Raw genomic sequence first — 22,306 nt, 5'->3', positions numbered from 1 at the left:
AAAGGCAAGAATTTTTATTTTCCAAAAAATTTTGCAAAATTTCCAGACTTTCCCGACCGTTTTCAATTTTTCTGACCTTTCCTTGATTTCCCTAATTCCAGTTTTGTGACAATTCTGTTCTTTAATATGATTTACATATTTAGATCAGTGAAGAACTAAAGGTAAAACAACCAATCACATTAAAGAATTTTACAACAGCTGCAAAGTTGCTTTTTATTATGCTGAACGCAGCCATTCACATTGCTGCACACGCAGCGAGGAATAACAATCGCTCGCACATTTCCAACATACCTGAAGCAGTATTATACGCGTTGTTTCGTCATCCGTTAACATTAATAACGCGATCGAGCGCTTTTTGCAGGACTTCTTTCCGATCCTGTGCGTCAAATTTCGATCATGTAACACAGTAATCATCTTCATACGTTGTCACGCACACGTATATCACGCGACGTCGTGGTGATACCTTTCATTCGCTGGTCACCGTAGTACACTACACTCAGGATACACATCCTTATCGCGAATGCTTCACCCGCAACTCTCGCGAACGAGGTCTATGATCGTTATCGCAATAATCATTTCAGCTGCACAGAGAGGTAACTAATCGGGTCATCCTTCGCCGCAATACATTTGCCTTTTATACGCACGTTGCACAACAGGTCTACCGACGAAACACAGAAGACAAACCCATCGATCGCATAGACGCACGGCGTAAGAACGTATCGTGAAAAGTGTCGAGGTAGTTTCGAGGCCGAGGTAGGAGAGGACCCTTCCTTTTCCACTGCGTCGACCACGCCGCCGTTTTCTGACTCATGATTCTGACACGATAGCGTGACCGAAGAGGAGAGGAGAGGAGGACGAGCCGCTCAATTACGAATGCAACGCGTGCGGGAGATACGTCGTTCGTCTTCATCGATGACTCCTTTCCTAAGATCCCGCACGACCGGTTATTGCATTTCCGGCCGAATACGCTTCGGTAACACCAAGGTAACACCAAGGTTTTACAGCGGGAATTTAGTTTGATAAGAGAAAGGACAGTACCATTAAAATTTTTGATGACGTATCACGGCAGGTGACGTATCTCTTCCGTCATAAAATTCAAATTCCTTATTTTCTGCGATCAGTATCGAAAAGATATCGTTATTAAAGAATCCCGGCTGAGAATATTTTTCGCAGTAAATTATTTACTGTTTTTTAAATCCTTATTAGCATCAATACTATTAAATTGTTGTCAATTTAGTTTGTGATATTATTATTCCAATTCTATTTATGATAGCATTTCAAGGCTAAAAATTATTTTGAAGCATATTTTGCAGAATTGGATATGCATATAAAATTCACACTTAATGCTTAAATTTTAAGTATTAAGCCCACTCTGATCGAAATTATTTCTTGATTTATTGTCGTCGGTCAAATTTCGAATATAATATTTACGGATGTCTTAAAAAACAATAATAAATAAATAGATGATCAATCAGAGAAATGGTAGCAATCAAATTGTACAATTATACAAAAAAATATCTACAATGATAATAATATAATATAATATTAAAATAAAAATAATAAACCCTCTTTTATATTATGAGTAACACAATTAATAATAATAATCAATTTATAGATAGATGATTGCTTAAGCGCAGCTTTATAGATTCAACGAGAAACAGCTCGAGATTAGTTCCGTTCAACTCTCAATTTCTCGCACGATTTTTATTGCATTTTTACTTTTGCAGTATCGGGAGAAAATTGCGAGGGTTAACGATTTCGCAATTAGAAGAGGATCGATTCGACGCGACGATCATACGGGATTGACGACTTTCTATTCCGTCTCCGTTATAGCGTAACGGTATCGTGATATTCTGCTGTACTGTCGGCCACTGTACTGGCCTTTATATACCGTGCATACATACGTATATCGATAGCGACAGGATGTCGGAACCGCAAATGACGACGAGAACGACGACAGCAAGATGCGATTTCTAACGCGAAGTGCAAACGGTAAAGCACGTATAATATGGCATTCCGACACGTCTCCTGAGAAACGCCTAACGAAGGCACGTACCTAGTTGATTTCCCTTTACGGCAGTCTAGAGAAAGAGAGAGAGAGAGAGAGAGAGAGAAAGAGAGAAAGAACATGTCTTATTTTATAGAACAGATACTGTTGCAGAAAAAAACAACATAGACAAATAAAATCAAAATTAAAATCTTCGTACAAAGCAAATTTTTGAGAAAAATGATCCTAAAGATTAAAAAAATTAATATACACGCTTCTTAATACATTTGAACAATCTTATGATATCATACATCGCGAATTAAACTATGGTTGTTACATAATAAATAAATTTTTTTAATTTGAAAATATAGAATGATACAAAATAATTAAATTATTAGAAAGAAACCTTTAAGTATAAAAATCATTTTTATTTATTTAATATTCCATATATTTATATTTTGACAATCACTGTCGTATAATGTAAAATCTTTAGAAATTATCCAAATTTAAAAAGGCATAAATAGATATGTTATTAATTATCAAAGCCGTCTTTTTCATACGAAAAAAGTCTCTAACAAAGAAGCACATGTACATACATATGCACACAATATCAGATATAATAGAATTATTTCAAATAATTATACTTGGAAATTTAAATAGAGCTTATTTTATTTATCTTTAACGTATTAGTTTTTCTCATCACAACATATTCGTTCTATTAAAGATGATTTTAATCTTTTTTTCCTTTTTATTTCTTTTCAGCATTCAAATATAAGTAACAAAAACTAATTTTTTTCAAAAGATTAGAAATATCAATATTTGGCAAAAATTCACCATGTGCTTATGATTTTCCATAAATCGCAGACGCATTTATCGTGAAAATATGATAAAACGATGTTGGAGTATGCAAGGTGGTATTTTTAGATTGACACTTTCGCGAGGAATTTATCGCAACTCAAAGGATTATAGAGTGATTTATCGATAATTTGCGAAAAAATATCAGCTACATTAAGCGAGTAAATTTTGTGCTAAATTGTATATATTTAATTCAATATATTATCTCCGTACATTAATTATATTTATACAAAAATTAATTTTATGTGACTGTCTCCTTTTATTATCTCAGTTTAAATCTATACTTAATTATATGCAATAATTAATTAATATTTTCATAAAAAATCCAATAGCCTTTTTTTCATTTATAGCAGCAAATATATTAAAAATTTTATCATTGTTTCTATATTGTAAAATACTGTTATAACTGATTCCTCGTTATTTGACTAAAATTTTCATTCGTTGGAATGTGAAAATTTATGCCATTCACATCGAGAATATGTGATTTCATCGAGTGAGTCATTAACGGAATGTCGGTCTTCGTTAATGATTATTCGACGTATTCTCATCTTATCATCAAATTATAATATTATTGCATTTCCATTATTTAACCAATCCAGTTTTAAGATAAATTCACTAATTATTATTATTATACATTAAATAACATTTAATTTTACTGTGTCAAAATTTGAGCTGAAATTTTAGCTAGCTTTAAAATTTATAATTTTTTGGAGGATCGTTATTTTATATGAGAAGCAAAATGTTTTCGTGCACGATCTCTGCATTTGTATCGTCGACTGACACTGGATCGCATGCAATAGAAAACTTGTTTATTGTTTCCGATACAGAGGAAGATATTATATTGTTTAAAATTTTAATTATATTGTTTATAAAATCAATTTTAAATATATTTGCTCTAACTTAATAAATCACGTTTAATCAAAATGAGAGAGTGAGAGAGAGAGAGAGAGAGAGAGAGAGAGAGAAAGAAAGAGAGAGATCATTAATTAAATTATATTCAAATTATGTTTGCTATTTCTTACACGTCATAAATGTTTGCGGTGACACAGATTTGCGGGAGTTACAATGAATCAGTAAACGAGTGAATCATTCATAAATTATTAATAAGCTCAATGGGCATCGTTATTCATCACAGTTTTGCCGATAAAATTTGATAAGTATGGCTTCTGTATCGAAAGATTTATATCAGTAATATTATATCTGACAAAATGTGCTAGTATCTATCTATCACTTACAAATGTTGATTATATGAAAAGTAAAAAGTTTGTATGTATATCAGCTTCATTGCACCATCCATTTATAATCTGGTCTTTTTTGTCCGATTCAAATTTTTTTTACTGTTCTAGGTTTTCAAAAAATGTGAAAAAAAATTCAGAATAACTTTTCAACATCTCTATTACAAATAGATATATTCCATGATATTTACTAGATACTACAAAATATTTTAGGAAGAGAAACCGGAGTTCATCTTCCTTCATTTCGGAGAGATTTAGAAATAAAATTCGTATGTGCTAAAAAGATTCTGATTACAAACGGAGGATTAAGATTTAAATAATTACTAGAGTCTAGATGTCTAGAATATTTTACGTTAAAATACAAAATTATGAGAGAAAGAAGGAAACGCCATATTTGATGGAGTTCTTAGAAAAAAAAATCATTCAAAAATTCGAGAAAATTGAAAGTAAGACACAATAATTGAGAAATCGGTGATACACAAAATGCAGAGAGGAACGCAACGAGACAGCGCTTGTTAAATGGTCGACGTTTCAAAGCTTATTGTTCGCCATCGGAGTACCTCGCCTATCGCGGTATCGCGCGTCCCAGAAGCGCTCCCGATCTCCGTATGCACTTGGTGACACAGTTCGGCACAATGGCGCGCGTATTAATCGCATAACTGGCGGCGTGGTTGCGCAACCGTCCTTCCCACATTGTTGCCAGCGAATGCACGTAAGCACGCACGAACGTAAATACGCGCGCATGTCTCCTGCATCGGGAGATGCGATCGTTCTGACGTAACAATCCGTCATCTTGCCGATCTGCGCCGCAACTTCATTGTCGCACGATGTTAATGATTTAAGCTTGCGCTTATGAGAATTATGACGTTTCATCGGTTACATTACGTAAATTTGCGACGTCACGCGATTGATACGTCGTTGCAATACTGTCATTGTGCCTCGCGATAATTCCGCACCGCGAAACACGCAGAGAATTTCTATCCGTTAAAGAGGAATCGAATATACTAGTATAGTAACTCAATCTAAACACGTTTGTATGTATTTACGATATAACTATAGAGTAGAGGCGAATCGAACAGGATGAATTGGATCAATACAAGAGATCAGTTTATAGAATGTTAATCGACAGTTATTCATTTTTTTGTTCAAACAAGCTATTTTATCATACTATAGTTACTTCCATACTATAGTTGCTTCCTCTGTACTGGAAACAATAAACAAGTTCTCTATATTGCATGTGATCTAGTCGACCATACAAACGCAGAGATCGTGAATGCGCGAAAAAATTTTGCCTCTCATAAAATCACAATCCAAAAAAATCATAAATTTTGTAACAAAAACATGTTAAAACTTATAAAAAAAATTATAATGCTTTTTACAGTGTCTAGTTTGCTAATTCAGTAAATTAGTGTACTTCGTCTCTTAATTTTGAAGCAAATCGAATAATTCCATCTTCTTGATTTTTTCGCAATAAGAAATACCATGTTTATGTATTATTTTATTATTCTAAAGCAAAGTTATAAAAATTAAGAACTTATAATAAAACTTAATAACAAATTTGTTTCTGATTATTTTTTTTATCAATAAACAAAAATTGATCTGATTTGCTTAAGTCTACTTTATATTTTATCGTAATCACAATTTCTGTGATACAAATATGATTTAAAAAATTACTAATAAAACGGTAAATTATTAGTAACGTAAAGAAATATAAATATTATCGATTGTAGAAATAAACTGTAACTTACTTTAAAAAATCCCTAAACACGTCAAGTATTTACGGAGTAATTTTATTTATATTTGTATTATTTTATCTCAACTTTGCTTTCATCTAAAGTACCTTAGTCGTCATGGCTTCCATCGATTTGCCCATCAATCTACTGTCCATCCATGTTTAACAATCGCATCTTCAACGACGATACGCGCTCGAGAGATTCATCATCTCAAGGTAAACTTTCACCGACGTTTACGTCTCGCTCAAGCGGAGCTTCACTACGTCCCACAACCACCGCAAGATTGACAAATCTGGACTTAGAGTTTACCGAGTCGATTAATTCGCCAACATACCGAGTCGCCGCCAGCAACTAACAACAGATATTACTCAACGGTTAATAACTGGATCACAGAGCATTCGCTAAATCTCCACGACTGCCACGTCCCGCGAGTTTCGAGATCAGCGAAGGATACGTACACAATACACATGAAGTAAATAGGATAGGCCCACTGAGTGTCGCTTCCAACGGACACCGAAAACGTAAACTTGTCTAATGTACGTACAAGGTTCGTCGGGCAAGCGAGCGACTTGAGAAGTGTTGGCTCAACACGCGCTTTCGGGTGGAATCCGTCGCCGGATTTCGCCAACTTGGCTTCGGTCTCTCGGCAGTACCCTCAAAAGGATCTTTCGAACACCGTAACAAACTCGCCTAATGCGATTCCGCGCTCGCCTGGACGTGCAGTAATTTCTCGAGACGCGTGCTGAGAGACGTGTGCTGTTACTGAATATTAGGGACTCTGCATGACAGCGCACTTTGGACGCGGTAAATGTTGATTGTGACGAGAGGTGCGTGAACGATTGTGACATTTAAGTTGTGAGATACGATTAAAAAGAACTATTTTCAACTAGTTACTTCACGATAACAGAATAATCTTACCGTACCTTATCAGCCTGGAATTACAAGATAAGAACGGAAGATTCGTACCTACGAACAGTTACAGGGAAAGATCTTTGATATGAGAAATGAGGGATTTCGTCACGGTAAAGTTTTTATCTCGCGAGTGTTAAAAGAATAATAGATATCCGTGATCGTTCTTGTTTCTCAAAAGTATTTCTCAAATTCACTGGTCAATGTGAAAGTAAATATTTAACGTAATTTTTATTAACTTTTTGATTAAACTGCTCCATTCACATACCAGAAAATATTGGTAAAAAGTTTGTTTAATGATAACCGTGTAACCAGTAAAAAGAAGATAAGAGAAAAACCAGTTCTTCACACTGACCTTAAATTACGGAAGGAAAGTCGAGTTTGAGTTCGTTTTATATGTTTTTAAAGTAAGAATCGGTGGATCGAGCGGTCTACGTAAAAAAATGATTCGGATGTAACGATTCGATCCTGACGTCCTACGAAAAACCATTAATCACGTTTCTTAGAGCGGCTTCAAAGAGTAAGGGCCAGATTATCTCGCTCCAATTTCATTGTGGGGCGTGACAGCGGGATGCTTTTGATTAATTCGCAATGTCCACACTTCGCGACGAAAGGGCAGTCATTAATAACGCCGACCACTTGTTTTCGCTTGAAGCTTTCACAACGTGCACGAGCGCAATGCGTTCGCGTCTATATGTGTGCGTGTGAGTACGTGTTCTCGAAAAAAGAATGGAGGACTTCCGGATTAGTCGCACGCCTCGTTGGAAGATTTAATTGCGAGCTTTCCGCGAAACTGACGGGCTTCTCCTCCAGAAAAAGAGGTGCAAAAGAATACATCGAAATAATATGACAGAATACCAGTCCTAGCGAAGATTAGCCTCGGTGGGGGTTTAGAAGCGGGTGTGATGCGGAAAGACATTCTCTATAATTGACGAAGCCGAAAGATAAATGAACTTTTTTATTGTGCTCAGCTTGATAATCTGGAGAAATTCGAGAGATACATGTATAGAAAGTAAAGGATTATAGTAAACGATAAATTGGAAATATAAAATTTAAAGTGAAATTCGAATAACAATATATTCTGCATATAATTGCCATCATATTGTACGGCTGTTAATTATGGCCGATTATCAATATCGTATTATGCTTTATTTGTTCCTGCGTATTAATTCCGTATTAATCCCCTATATACTTTTATATATTAAATTACACAATTTGATAATAACCGTTCCTCATTAGCATTCTCGGATTAATATATTTATAATTCAAATAATAATTTACTTTAATAAGTTAGTTCATATGTACAATCATTGATCTCTTTTAATTTTCTGATGCGTTTTGGATATCACGATCTTTCCATAATATTTTACCGGAAATACAACTTACATATGGAATTTTAAGAATGATTTATCAAAAATATTTTTTTTCGTGTAAATTTAATTTAACATATTCGATAAATTATGTTGTAGAAATATTACAAAACTAGAAATTCTTTATATTTATTATGTGTAATGTTTAAGTAAAAAAATAAAAATTTAATTATATTAGATCATCGTCTTTAGATATTCGTCGAAAAAAGAACTCAATATACACGTATTGTGCAAAAGTAAAAAAATTATTTATACTAAAATTGTTTTAAATTAAATTTCCAAAATAAAACGCAAAATAAAGTGGATCTTCCACGTCTTATCAGAATTTTGACGATAGGAGAGGAGGCGGAAGCGGGAAATATTAAAGAAGGGTTGTGGAGCAGCTTTCGGGTTCGTGCAAGTTTAATTGGTTCTCGGAATCCATTTTGCCTGGTTTTTAGTCTCGTGATGACACGTTTCATTTTACTTCTGAATCCTGTTCGTCCCTATCTTCGTTTTATCTTCGGTTGATATCAAGTTTTACGATCGACTCCGCTGTGGACGACGGACGTCGAATTCGTCCGTGCAACTTTTGCGAAAGGCGCTTTGCGCATCACGTAAAATTAATGCAGAAAATTCCCGCAACGCACGAAAATGCAAGTTTAAACTGGAAAATTTTCAATTCCGCAGCTTTCGCCGCGGAAGAATCTGCATTTCCTCACGCTTTTCGATCTCCTATCTTGCTAAGCAATATCATTTCTAGGCTGTAGCCAGGAGAACGTCGCTTCTCTACTCTCACATTTCCGACATAACTTCCGGCTGGTTAATGAAATATCCGGGCTACTCAACGCCACGATAACCCGCCAACTCTGTCTCTGTCAGTAAGAAGCTTTACACACGCCATAAAAACTACGTTATCGAAAGCTTCTTCACTCACGTATATAAATATTACATTACAATATAATATTTTTAAAAAAATATATAAATATAATTCGATGAGTTTATACTCTATACTCGTGTGTATCAATTATTATAGTTCTGAGTTTTTAGATGACATATTTATCACTTACTGACGTCTAAATAGATATATGAAACATTTCTAAAAAGTAATTTAGACAAAAATAAATGTGGTGTCTATATTTCTTACGGATGGCATATGGAATCTATATCCACGTTAAATAAAATCTTTACGTTGTGCCACAATGGAGTGCAAAATGGAGAGAAGAGCCAATATCGCGCTGACTGGACGACGTGATATCGGTGATATCAGATCTTGTCAGACCGTGAAAACGAACGCCGCTAAACGACGCCGGTACCACGGTCGAACGCAATCGAGAAATTTTCTCCTCTCTCTTAACGATGGCGTCTGGCGGCGTCGCGACGGCTGAGCCAGCATTATCACATCGCACGCCGCCGCCACCGAAAGACTTATTGGTCTGTGGATCCTACGAGAGTTCGCACAGACATTCGTCGGTTACAAGTCATTTCTGCACAGGCATACTTCCGGCCACCAAACTCGTTAACTGTCGACTGCCGGCAACTAGACCGCGGAAAACGACCGTTTCAGCGAAACTCGCGAAAAATCGCGACAGACTACATCCTTCGACCAATCATTATAAGTTTCTCGATATCGACATCCCTTTCTTTCCGTGATTGTGGATCACTAGCACAAGATTAATAGGCCGTGAAACATCTTTTTTTTTTAATATAGTTTTTTCGTATTTTTTCATTCTTTTGTGTTTTAACTCTATAGAGATATATTTTAAATGCTGATCGATAAATATAATTTTCAATATAATTCAATGCATATCTTCTGACATCTAACTTCCACATGTATAGAACTAAGAAAAAGATTTCAATACACTAATTAATTGATGTAATTAGTAATATATATGTGTAAAATTGATTGAAAATATTCGTCATTTTAATAGTTCTTAAAACATATAACTATATGGTATTTTATTCACAGAATTAACTTTGCTTTTTTTTTTTAATTGATACGTTAATTCTGTTTTTGCATATTCGTTTATGCAAGCGCTTTATGTAGAACATTTAAAAAACAGAAAATATACAAATGTTTTTTCGAACATAATGCAATAAACTGAAATATGTTTCTTTCTTAGTTACATTATTTAATTCTAAGAAACGTTTATCATTTACATTTCTACGAATTAAACGTATCTCGCAATGCCACGTTTCCTAGACAACGGCTCTCTAGAGATCGTGCCGCAACAAACGATACATTATACAGAACGGTCCAGAATTGGGTCGTGGACTGTAAATTAAACAAACTGTGCAAATGCACCCGTTATGCGGTAGCAAGCGCATATTTCGCTGCAGATGGCACGGTTCAAAGGCTCATACCATAGCATTGTGCGTGCTATGGTAACAAATTTATTTTAGTTACACTGGAAACACAGTCTACCACAACGAAGGATTAAATAAATTTTAACTTGCTGTTGATTTAACTACTGACAAATATTACATCAACTTTATTATAGAAAACTATTTTTATCACTAAACGTATTTTAGTAATGTAATTTCAAAGTGATAAGATATAAAAATTATAGAAAAATATTTCAGAAAAATGCACACGTACCATTTATCCTCTTACATTATTACATTATTTGCATAGGCATATGCCATTTTTCCTCTTACATTATTCCATTTATTTGCATAAGCAAATATCAAATTTATGAAAATTAATTTATTATTTAATTAAACCCCACGAATTAAAATATTAAATAATACAGGAAAAAAGATACAGATAACTGTTCCCAACTGACGTCGTGCTTCGCAAATTAGAAGTAGGAAGTATTAACCGTTTTCGGAAACATGCGCAGATAACTGTGCCGAAAAAAATGTGACAAGAAAGAATTCGCAGGAACTCAGAAAGTCCTGTGAACAATGCAACAATTCTCGGTGTCACGTCTGTGAGAGAGAAAAGGTAAAAAAAGAAAGGGAAAAATTCGAGAATCTTTGCTGGGAAGCTCGTGGAAAATTCTCGGTTAGCACAGTTACCCCGCTAAATAATATGGGATCATCTCGCATCAGGAAATCCATTATTCTTCAATGCAAAAGCTGCCGCATCCCTGAAAATTGTCCGGTGTAAAAGCGTTCTTAATCCTCGCTTCACATGCTTCTGGCTTTCGATGAGCATCGTCACGCATTACGGAAGTGCAAAATTTGCAGCAAGCCCATTGAAACGTTAAAACGTCCATGGAATTAAAAGGGATTATCTATATTGCATTGTTTCCACAAGTTTCCGCAGCAATGTTATATTTTACAACAACAAAAAAATGTATTTATTTGTGCAAAAACAGATGAATGATCTTAAAACAGATTCTTCATTTTATAATATATAAAACAAACTAAAATAAAGTATTTGCAAATTTCAAGAAATACTACACAAAACTAGAAAAGTATATACAGATTAAAAAGGAAAATATAAAAACACGTAAAGAATAATATAAATAAATAAAAAAATTCAAAAAACATTAAACATATAAAATTTAAAGAAGTTAAAAAAAATATTTCTAAATTTTTAATACGCGTTATTAATAATTATTTATTCTTTTATATTTAAAAAACATCTCGTAAAATCTTCGCACTCGTACAGTCAGTATTTCCGGTAAAATGCAAAATTGTCGAGAAAATTTTTCATGACATCCTTTTCGCACTATTGTTCACGACTGGTTTCCTAGCTCTGGACCGGACATCTCCAGCCAGGATGTCCGACGGGACAAGAGTCACAGAAGAAATTAAATTTACCCCGTCACACACGAGGGTGTGACACAATGAGCCGGATGAAGGAGTTCTATGTTGACCATCAAAAGTTACAGAGCAAAGCGCTCGTGATAAGTTGCAACACGTCGTGTACTCAGAACGTGTTACAAAATAAAAATAATACGGTAATTCTCTAAAGAGTAGTAACGGAGTCTTTTCCTCTTTGAAATTCAAGAAATCTGCAAGCAGACTTAAAAAGTTGTACGAGAGCTTATTACGATAATACGTTGCTAAATATACATCGTAATGAACAAATCGAATTATTTAATCAGATTGCGAAATTAAATGTTTTTTACACTTTCCACTTAAATTGATTTTTTGTTATTTAGAATTATCTACACTAAAAAAAAGCTTAATAAATATTTCTTTGAATAGTTCTAAGTAAATGTAAATATATATTTATTGGATACAAAAACTATGAAATTTGATTTAAATATCATTCTTTAATAAATATGTATTTACTATAAATAAATGTTTACTCAATATATTTAACAAAATATGTATTAAGATTTAGTAAATCTTTTTTTTTTTTAGTGTAATCTTCAGTTAATCAGGCGTAATAAATTTTTGCTAATACAAGAAAGTAAATAGTATCACGACGATGAGAAGTCGACAGTATTAAGCAAGAATACAGTGAGACGCATACAGATCGATGCAGGGAGGATGCCGCATCACGTAAGCGAGATTGGTTGGATCCAGTAGCTCGTTCGTGACCCGGGCCAGCTACGACCTTGGCCTGCATTTCGGAGATGCAGCTGTGCGCTCGTATTACATGCACACTCGAATGTGTTCATCCGTATACATATGTAATAGTGGATTACACCACTAGGAAATGGTATAGCACTAATTATTGTAGTATTATTCGTATCGAGAAAGACATAATTAACCCTCCATCAGGTATATGGAATTTTGAACCTCCATCAGCAACTTAGGTCTTTGAGAGTCTCAGTATAGATTTTTATATTGCTCCGAATTGTTTAAAAATCTAAAAGTACATGTGAAAAAGTACTTGTGAAAGCTTTAAAGTCGAGCTTTTACTATCATAGAAGTTGGATTGAATTTTATTTACTTATTTCTTTTGCAGAAATTGTTTAGTTAAACTAATTTTCCAAAATCTACAATTAAAAAATCGATTGTGCCTTCAAAGTTCAACTTGATCGGAAGATTAATGAAAGATTTATGACCGTTTCTATCCAAGTGGATTAACTTCAATCTCAGTTCAATTTGAAACATCTTTTCTATAGTTCTACGAATTAGAAAAAGATGAAGAATAGGTTGAATCAAGATTAAGATTAATCTACATTAGTGGAAATAGGTATTAAAGGCTCAATCGAATTCCTGAGCAAATCCCTTAAAAAAGCATAGAGAGGATATCCTTTAAATTAGAAGAATTTATAACCATTTCCGGGAAGTGTTATAGATTACGAATAAATACAGCAAAATTCTAACTATGAACGAACTGCATTGAAGTTTTTATAATGTAGTCACGATACATATATGTAACTGAGACAACGACTCAGAATGTGGTATTCTTGGACACGCTCGAATAATTAAAAACGCGCATTTGTGGACGTGTCGCGAGTATCCGTCGCGATACAGAGCACAATAAAAATGTATCTGCATTTTGCGGCGTATTCGACGTAGTCGACACGATATCGATAAGAAGTATTCGATGAACCATGCAAATAAAAACGTGAATAAGAATTTATTCAAAGAGAACTTTTCGAACCGCAATGCGTACACGTCAAAGCCGTGGAAAACAAAGATGAGTTTGCCAATCAACGCCCGGAATTGTTTCAATCAAACGAGATAAAAATTATTAAGTCCGCCGAGTACGGACAGGCTTTGTTTCTTTCGTGATATTTTTCTCTTTGATGTGCACACGCGAATTATTTCTCCATGAGGCGACGTCTCGCGTAAAATTCGCTGCCTCGAGAATACAGGAATGTCAGAGAGAAAAGTCTTTTTTTTTCAATAATGAAACGTCATTAAGTTGAATTAACGCGTGAATGCGTCACTTTGCAATTTTTAATCAATGATTAACCACATAATCAAATTTGAATATAAAATATAAATCGAATGTAACATATATAAAAAACTTATATATATGTAATTTTTTATATGTTTATATTTAATTACATAATTTTAATTTTCTCTTTTCAGATTTGTTAAATTTGATTTAATTAAATGTGACGTTAACTAAATAGAATGCTTGCAGTGAATGCTTTGATCTTTAATAATCATTGGGCAGGCGTTATCATAAGATCAATGATTTAGTTAAAATGAAAATTAATAAAAGAAGAAACGTTGAATGGGATTCAAATGAATAGTGTATTCAGAAAATAATGCAAGCGATAGAGTCTATGCAGCTAGGAAAGCTGAATAAATGGACAGTGAGCCCGACAGCGCACAGGTGTGCGAAACTTTCATGGCGGCAGGTCGGCTTAATGAAATATTCCATTCATGGTAATGTTTAACTGCGGAATGACTTCCAGCAATCTGGCGCAGATATAAGTCAAGAGTAGAGTACAATTAGTTGTTCCTTGCGCGCTATTTTTAAATTCCTCTTTCTCGATCAAAGTCAAACTTTCTATAGCTTATCAAACGGAGATTCTACTCTCTTCAATAGGATTCTTCGAGCGGAGAAATGGAAGATTATATTAAAATGAGTTTATATATTGGAATGAATTTATATAATGGAAGATTATATTGGATTGGGGAAAAAGTTTCTTCGTATATTTTAATTCAAAATTGTATATACAATATTTTCGTCAAAAATAAACGAAATTTAAATTAAAAAAAAAAAAGAATTAAAAAAGTTTTAAAGTTTGAAATCTCTACTTTAAAAAGGTTACTGTATTTTTTGAGGTTCTGTGAATTTTGTAATTTTTACATTTAAAAAGCTGAAAAAGATAAAAAATTTTCTTTTCACTTTAAGGATCTCTCATGTGCCCCAAAAAAAATTATGAAAATTTTCAACTACTCATTGTGAAAGCTTGAAGCTTTTCCTACAAAATCATTTTTTAAAAATGTTGCTACGATTTTATCTTCTTGAATTATTCGCGAGTTAAGTAAAGAAGCATTCTCTGACTTCGATTGCTCATAACTCTGATAAAAATCATCATACCGCAATTTAAAAAATAGATTCTTAAAGCTGAAACTTTGCTCTAGCGAATGATATAATCATAACAAAAATCGCAACAAATGAAAAACTTTTGCAAAAAAATTTTTTTAAATACAAAGAAACATTTTTCTTGACCTAATATTAAAATGAATTTATATATTACGTGCATCATATATAGAAAATTTTCTCAAACCGTTTTAAATATATATATATATTTAAATATGTATATCATTTTTAATATTCCTATGGCTATTTTATATATATGTATACATATATCAAATTACACTCTCTTCAACAAAATTGAAGAATTACTCAATTGTAAAAATAAGAAGGCGCGAATATAAAATTTTTTTAAATAACATAATAATAGAATATTCTATATAACTTCTATAGAATATTTTGTTATCGTAAAACCTTTTAAAAAAAAATTTTTGATGCAATTTGAATTTATCATTTTTCATGATTTGTTCCTAATATTATATTTCTTCATAATTAGAACTTAAATACAAATTTTATAAGAGCAAAGTCTATTTAAAATTTATTACAAGATATATTTCGTTATCTATTCGCTAATCTATTCTTAAAGTTTACTTTGTAAACAATTTTTAATTATGACTGCTATAACTTACAAATTAGTGTACTTGTTAGATATTTTTATAAAGAAAATAGTCTCTGTATTACATCACAAAATAATTTGTTCTTAATTCTCTACGGATAAATGCATATTTGCAATGTTCAGTTTAAAATTAAATTCGGGATACATTCTATACAGATTAGTTACACTTAAGAACTGAAAATGAAAATATATGCAGCACTAAATAGTGAAATATAATATACTTTTAATCATTAAAAACGTTATACATTGATATACGTGGAATATGTATCGATAGATTCTTCACTTACAAGATAATTTTAAGAAAAATTAGTAAAGAAATTTCTTTTTAACGACAAGAAAAGACGTCATCTCTAGAGGATTAAGAAGGTTAATAAAAATAGGACATATAATTTCCCTAGCTTTTATCATTTTGCTTTTAAATTAAAATTGAATAAATAGATCTTGTTAATTAATCTCTCTCTACAATTATTTATTAATTAAATCTGTCGTAAAACGTATCATTAAAGCAAAGCGATATAAAAAGATAAATTTAAGACATGTGAAATAAAGAAAGAGACTAAGATTCATCAAAATCGATCGAAAGATTTCAAGAGATAATTCGACATCGGTCTAAGTTCATTCCCGCTTTATTTGATCTTCTATTCCATTCGCGCGATGTTCAGTGACGACCTTAACCTGGACAGTCCCGGGAACACGGCGATATTGGAGTCTCGCAGTAGCATTCGAAAGGGGTTAACAACGAACGGACAGGTCAATAGGAGGAACCGAACTGGCGTGAGTAAGCCTCCAGCAGAGGTACATAATGTGTCCGGACCAATCCCACCTCCATGGTATAGTCGGGCCAATTCGATAAGCCCTTAATCCATCGGCAATTAGCTTGTGCGCACCGGTTCTACCGCAAGCTCTTTACCCTCCATCGGGTTCACGTTGCTCATCGACCCCTCGGAAACACCCATTCGATACAGTTTATCCATTTCACTCGGTTTACTTTTGAAATTAGTACCGCGTTTTGCACGATTGGTCGACGGGTTCAGTTCAATAAATCGACAACAAGAAATCGCGAACAAATAGCCTATTTCAACGGCGCGTTTTTGAGTTTGCAAACTCGCGTTATTATCGAGAAAACAGTATAGTAATATAAAACGAGCCGGTCATGTAACGCGCAACGGCGGCATTAAATTAAATCACGTACGAACGAACGGATTGTGAGAGGGCAAAGCGCTCGGTGCATCCCGAAAGTATCGGACGTGACCAGCGAACGAGACCTGTTTTATGTTCGCGAGAGAGGATCGGTGGCGGATATGGCGTACCGCAATCTTCGTAAAAGGACTGCAAGATGTTGACCAGAAGCGGCCGCACTCGCAGTTTCTAAAAAATAGTAAAAAGAGAGAGAGAGAGACTCACCGTGACACATCCTCCTGGGAAACTGCCCGTGGTGTCCCGGTACCGTGCAGAGCAAGAGATGACGCGTGGCGTGATTCCTGCGAGTATGGTAAAGCCGCGGTGTTGTTTTCTATCGCGGACACGGAGCCGTTTTGCTTACCTATCAAACAAAAAATTAGAAACATCGTCTGTTATTATACATGAAAAATCATCAACAAATCCTTCCAATGTTTTCTATTTCTGATGTTATTTCATTGTACGTAATATAAATACGGATATTAAATCTATTCGAGTATAAATAAACATTCACTCATATATGCTCTTTATTTTCATACTAGAATTATTTATTATTAATAATTAATTATATATATATATATATAAAATTTTAAATGCACGATTTTATCCTTAAAACATATATATTTTATATTGTAAAATAATATATAATAAATTGCTCTTATTGTTTAATATATAACAATTAATATATGATACATAATAATGAGATGATAATGACAAATGTCAATGCTACAATCGATTTATTGTGATTATGCTTATCTTCCTTTTTGTTTGTATCATATATTAATATTAATTTTTTTACTAATATTAGTAAAAAATAATATTTTTATTTTCTGATACAAAAATACATATATTAAATTAGTTAAAAAAATTTTTTTATTAATTCTAGTGCATGCTTGTAATGCTTAAATATAGTTATTAGTTTAAATAATATAGTGCCTAGAAATAAAAAATAAACTGTTAAATTATATATAATTCTCTCCTTTAAATTTATCGATATGTATGCCATACGTATGTAGTTTTATTTATTTTAATAATAAAAAATTATAATTTATTATTACGATATTGTATTGCAAGTGGAAATTTTATTTATTTTTCTGCAAGTATTACATAAAAAAACTTAAATAGTACCTACATCGAGATAGAAAATAGCGATCTCAATCTAGAGCGGACTTGTTTATTCGCGTCAAGGTGGCTTCTCCGAGAAACTCCCGGTTGCGTCTGGAGATTAAAGCAAATATTCGGATAATCCCGCGGGGCACCGATATGCCGCAGCATTAAAGGGGCAATTTGAATTCAGTCGGCACGAAACCGCCACCGTCGAGTCCGCTTTTTCTCTTTCACATCGAAGTTGAGAACTATAGCGTTTGTACTATGCTGTTTTTCCCGTTTGTAGAAAAATAAATACGGAAATATTACTGAGATAAAAATATAGCCACGACGGGCAGCTCTATGTATCTTTAATATCTCGAAAAACGGTCTTTCACCTTTCGTGCAACGATAAAGAGAAAAGCTGCTGTTCCAAAATAATAATCGATTTCTTAATCTACGATTGCTAATTTTGTGCATAATAATTTAAAAAAACTTTGTTAATTCACAAGAAAAACCGACGGAATTATTTTTCGACATAGCGGCACATGGAATTTTAATACTCACATTCTCAAGAGTTCTTCAATCGGACATTTTCGACGCGCGATGCACTGCATTCGCGATAAACGAGAAAGGAAGGTAAGACGTCCGCGTGCGTTTCGGGATGAGTTTTACGAGCTCCGTTTTACGACGTTCTACTACTGATGAATAAGTTACGACCTGATCGTCAGTAAAAGTCCGAATGATGGGAAAGACTCGCGGATCAAAAATTCATTTCCGCACCTCTCGACGCGCGGAAATCGTAAGGATTTATCCGCGTTTATTTCCAGCCAGCGGAGGAGAGCCACAGTTGATTTGAATTTCACGTTGCGCAGACAAGTTTGAATAATTAATAGAATGTAATTATTACTTCGATCGAGATCTTACGATGGAAAAGTGGCGGCAAAAAATGCGATTAGATGCGACGACGGAGGTAGAATGACGTTTCTTGTGAAAAGTCGGTTATTAAAACGCATACGACTCTAAGAATCTTCGGCCGTTTCCGTCACGTAAATCACGGATGATGAAATAAAATCACAGATTTCACGCTGTGATTTTATTTCGTCGTTTGATAGTCAACGAAATTGTTTACGTAGCGTTTATATTACACTGTGTGTTCTATCTTAAAAGTAGTTATCTAATATTATAGAAAAATAAATGAATTCAGAAATATAAATAACTTGAGGAAGTATAAATTAGAGCACTATATTTTATCTATGACATCTATTTCAAGTATAAAAAATGATTCGAAATGTATAAATAAATTCTCGTGATTTTTTTTAAATACACATCTATTATATAAATATAAAAGAAACAGTAGGGATATTTTAATGAAAACATTTACCGTTCGAATCACCTTTTTTCATTACCACAATGAAAATAGTGAATCGTGCAATATGATGAACATATTTTTAACTAATTTATTCAATTAAACTCATTTTCAATTAAATATATTTAAGGGAGATCCTGAAGTGACAGAATTATCGGTATTAAAATTAAAAAGCTCTCCGAATTGGCTGCAGGTTCCAAAATTCTTTTACGTAATTAAATACTCACAAAAAAGATACGAAACAGTCGATTTAACCAGAAAATCGAAAAAAGTTAAAAAATTGCAATGATACTAGGCAAATATAGTTTTGTTAACTTTTTTCCGATTTTCTCGTTAAATCGACCATTCCTTTTGTGAGTATTTTAATTGTATAAAAGAATTTAACATTCTGTACAGCCAATTCGGAAAACTTTCTAATTTATAATGTCGATAATTCTGTTACTTAGAATTCCCTTAATTATCTAACTGCGAATTGTTGCATAACTTTTGAAGTGCAGGTTAATTAACTTTACTAATGAAAAAATACTTCGGCACGAAAATTTAAATACACCGTCGTTAGTCATCTAAAGTTGACTGTAAGTTGACTGTAAGTTAGCTTATTTATACATCTAATAAAATGTTAATTAATGAAATCACTATCTATTAATTTTTTGTGATGCTTTGATTTTGTTAAACGGTATATGCAAAAAATTAAGAAAATTTGAAAATTTGATTTGACTTACGTGGCTGAGGTGAGAGAGAATTATCCGTCGCTATTGGAGGAGGAGGTGGAGGGATGATTCCACCTTCCGTCTTGGAAACCAAAAGTACGACGCGATCTTGAGTTGCTTTTAGGGTCGCCACTGCCTCTTCGTGTGTCACATTTTCCAAATTTTTATCGCCCTGCTGAAACCAATATGTGCTCTTCTTCAATCGTATGATTTAATATTGACTAGTCGATAATCGAAGACAATTATTTGAAACCCCACCGTCTATTTCTTTGCATAGATCAAAATTTGAAATACATTACATCGTTAACGATGTATATACATATAGAATGAACTGCTAGAAACTGTTGTTAGCATTTACGTATAAAATCGTATCGCGAAATAGAATACAAATGAAATATGAACGAGATGCATTTTTTACGATTAAAATAAATGTTCCAGTGAGCGGATTATTTATACAAAAATTTATTTGTTTATATTATTATTAATCTCAAATGCTTTTATAAATAATCTTTAAATACAATTAAATTAATATTGTAATAAAAAAGAAACGTTTGAGATTAATAATAATAAATCTTGTGTCCGGATATACAAGTCCACTCATTGGGTCGTTTACGTTATAGCATCTACATTAATTCCCTGCACGTTTTATTCATTACTCATGCGGATATTGCTCTCAGGGAAATGTCTCACTTTTCTCTTCTGTTTATCAAGCAACTAACCCTCTTCTCTCTTAAGGGAAGATACTATTTCTAAGACAACTTGATATAGACGAGCGGTATACAAACAATTCGCTGATGACGTCATGAACTGCGATATCCTACCATAATTGATTTTCCTTATTCAATTTCCTCTATCTTAACCTGTAGTCTCCTACTCTCATCTTCTTCAATTTCTTTCCTTGTTTTGTCCACTACGATTGTCTTTCTTCTAATGCTCGCTTCTACCAATGTAATTTAAATAATCTTAGTTCAATTAACTCTTCATCTTTTTCTAATTTTAAGAATGAAAAAAAAGATAGCAAATTGAACCGAGATTAAAGTTAATCTACATTAATAGAAACATAAGAGACAATCGGTCGCGATTATTATCGATACGCATTGAAAGACCAATATGTGCAATGCATTCTAGTAGATTTTTAATCCGTTCGTGAATTGGATTTAAATTAAACAATGAATAACAAATATAATATGTCTTAATTCTCTGTGTGATAAAATTTAATCTTCATTAGTTTAATGTAACAAATTAATTAATTAAGAAATTAGAAATATTGCATCACACCATTAAATTTTTTTTCTTTAATTAAAGCACAGAATACTTTTTCCTTTATTTCTCTTTATTTAGTTCTTTCTTTATTTTAACGTATATGATAAATTTTATATAATATAAATAACGTAATTGCTTGCACAAAATTACAGCATCCTCCGTAAAAAATATATTAACAAATTATACACACATATATATATATATATATATATATATATATATATGCGATAATTAATCAAAATATATGGAACAGATTTTATATTTTTAAGTGATAATCGGTGAATGAGGTTAAACATCTCATTCTCTAAGAATCAGCACGGATAGGAAAAGTAGATTAGGGCGGTTTTCCAAGACGCCGTCGAAGTAATTGATAGCTCTTCCGTCAGCGATATACAGCTTCCGTCGATGGCAAGTCGACCTCCGCTAGTCTACGATTTTTCGCTTCAGCGATTTCACCACCTTTAAGGCACCCATCTGGGAGTAGAATAAAAAAAAGCGTCGATTAAAGCCGCTGAACGGCCGGTTTGATTTATGACTGTCGCCGGAGGGTGAAGTGCAGAATACGCGCATATGATGGAAAGGCGCTTTCTCTTTTTCTCTTTATGGTATAAAAGTGCGTTGAAAGGCTTGCCTTTGCTATCTTTTAAAGGTGATAATCGGTAGTCAAGCTAATATCGAGATTGGAGCGCCGATTTTTTCCATTTCTAGACATACTTGCGTATAATTAATTACAAAAATGTTTTTTTTTTCATTTTTCATAAATTATGATGTCGATATAACATAACAAATAAGCAGAAAAATAAGACACTAAATATCAAGACAAATTATCTTTAACTTTTAATAAAAATAAAATAGAGAATTTAAAATTATGTATTTGATTTATTAAGAAAAAAAAAATTTTGGAAATATTCAATTGAGTACTGATTCATTCTCTTTCTTAAAAGAGAGAGAGAGAAGGAGACAAACAGAGAGAGAGAGAGAGAGAGAGAGAGAGAGAGAGAGAGAATTTATTATCAGTGTAAGATATAAGAAAGGAGAAAGGCAGAATCTTTTTAATTTTAAATTTAAGATTTTATAATTTAATGAAAAAAAATTCGTGGCATGT

General features: G+C 33.0%; 1 protein-coding gene across 15 annotated transcripts in view; it reads right to left on the bottom strand.

Moving 5' to 3' along the window:
- The window catches only part of dlg1 (MAGUK family member discs large 1), a 624,340-nt gene that overhangs the window by 57,830 nt on the left and 544,204 nt on the right, over positions 1–22,306 (bottom strand). For 14 of the 15 annotated variants that reach the window (XM_087404046.1, XM_087404047.1, XM_087404049.1 and 11 more), the window contains 2 exons: positions 19,951–20,113; positions 16,999–17,137 (listed from right to left, as the gene is read on the bottom strand). In XM_087404046.1, the coding sequence (XP_087260172.1) occupies positions 16,999–17,137; positions 19,951–20,113 (302 nt within the window). The remainder of the gene's footprint in view (positions 1–16,998; positions 17,138–19,950; positions 20,114–22,306) is intronic. The other variant, XM_011056627.2, reaches the window with a different exon arrangement.

This window comes from Acromyrmex echinatior, chromosome 3, assembly GCF_024713525.1.
Source record: "Acromyrmex echinatior isolate Ae372 chromosome 3, ASM2471352v2, whole genome shotgun sequence".
Classification (NCBI taxonomy): domain Eukaryota; kingdom Metazoa; phylum Arthropoda; class Insecta; order Hymenoptera; family Formicidae; genus Acromyrmex; species Acromyrmex echinatior.
Note: the sequence above shows the minus strand (reverse complement) of the source record. Positions and strands in the feature narration are given on the sequence as shown.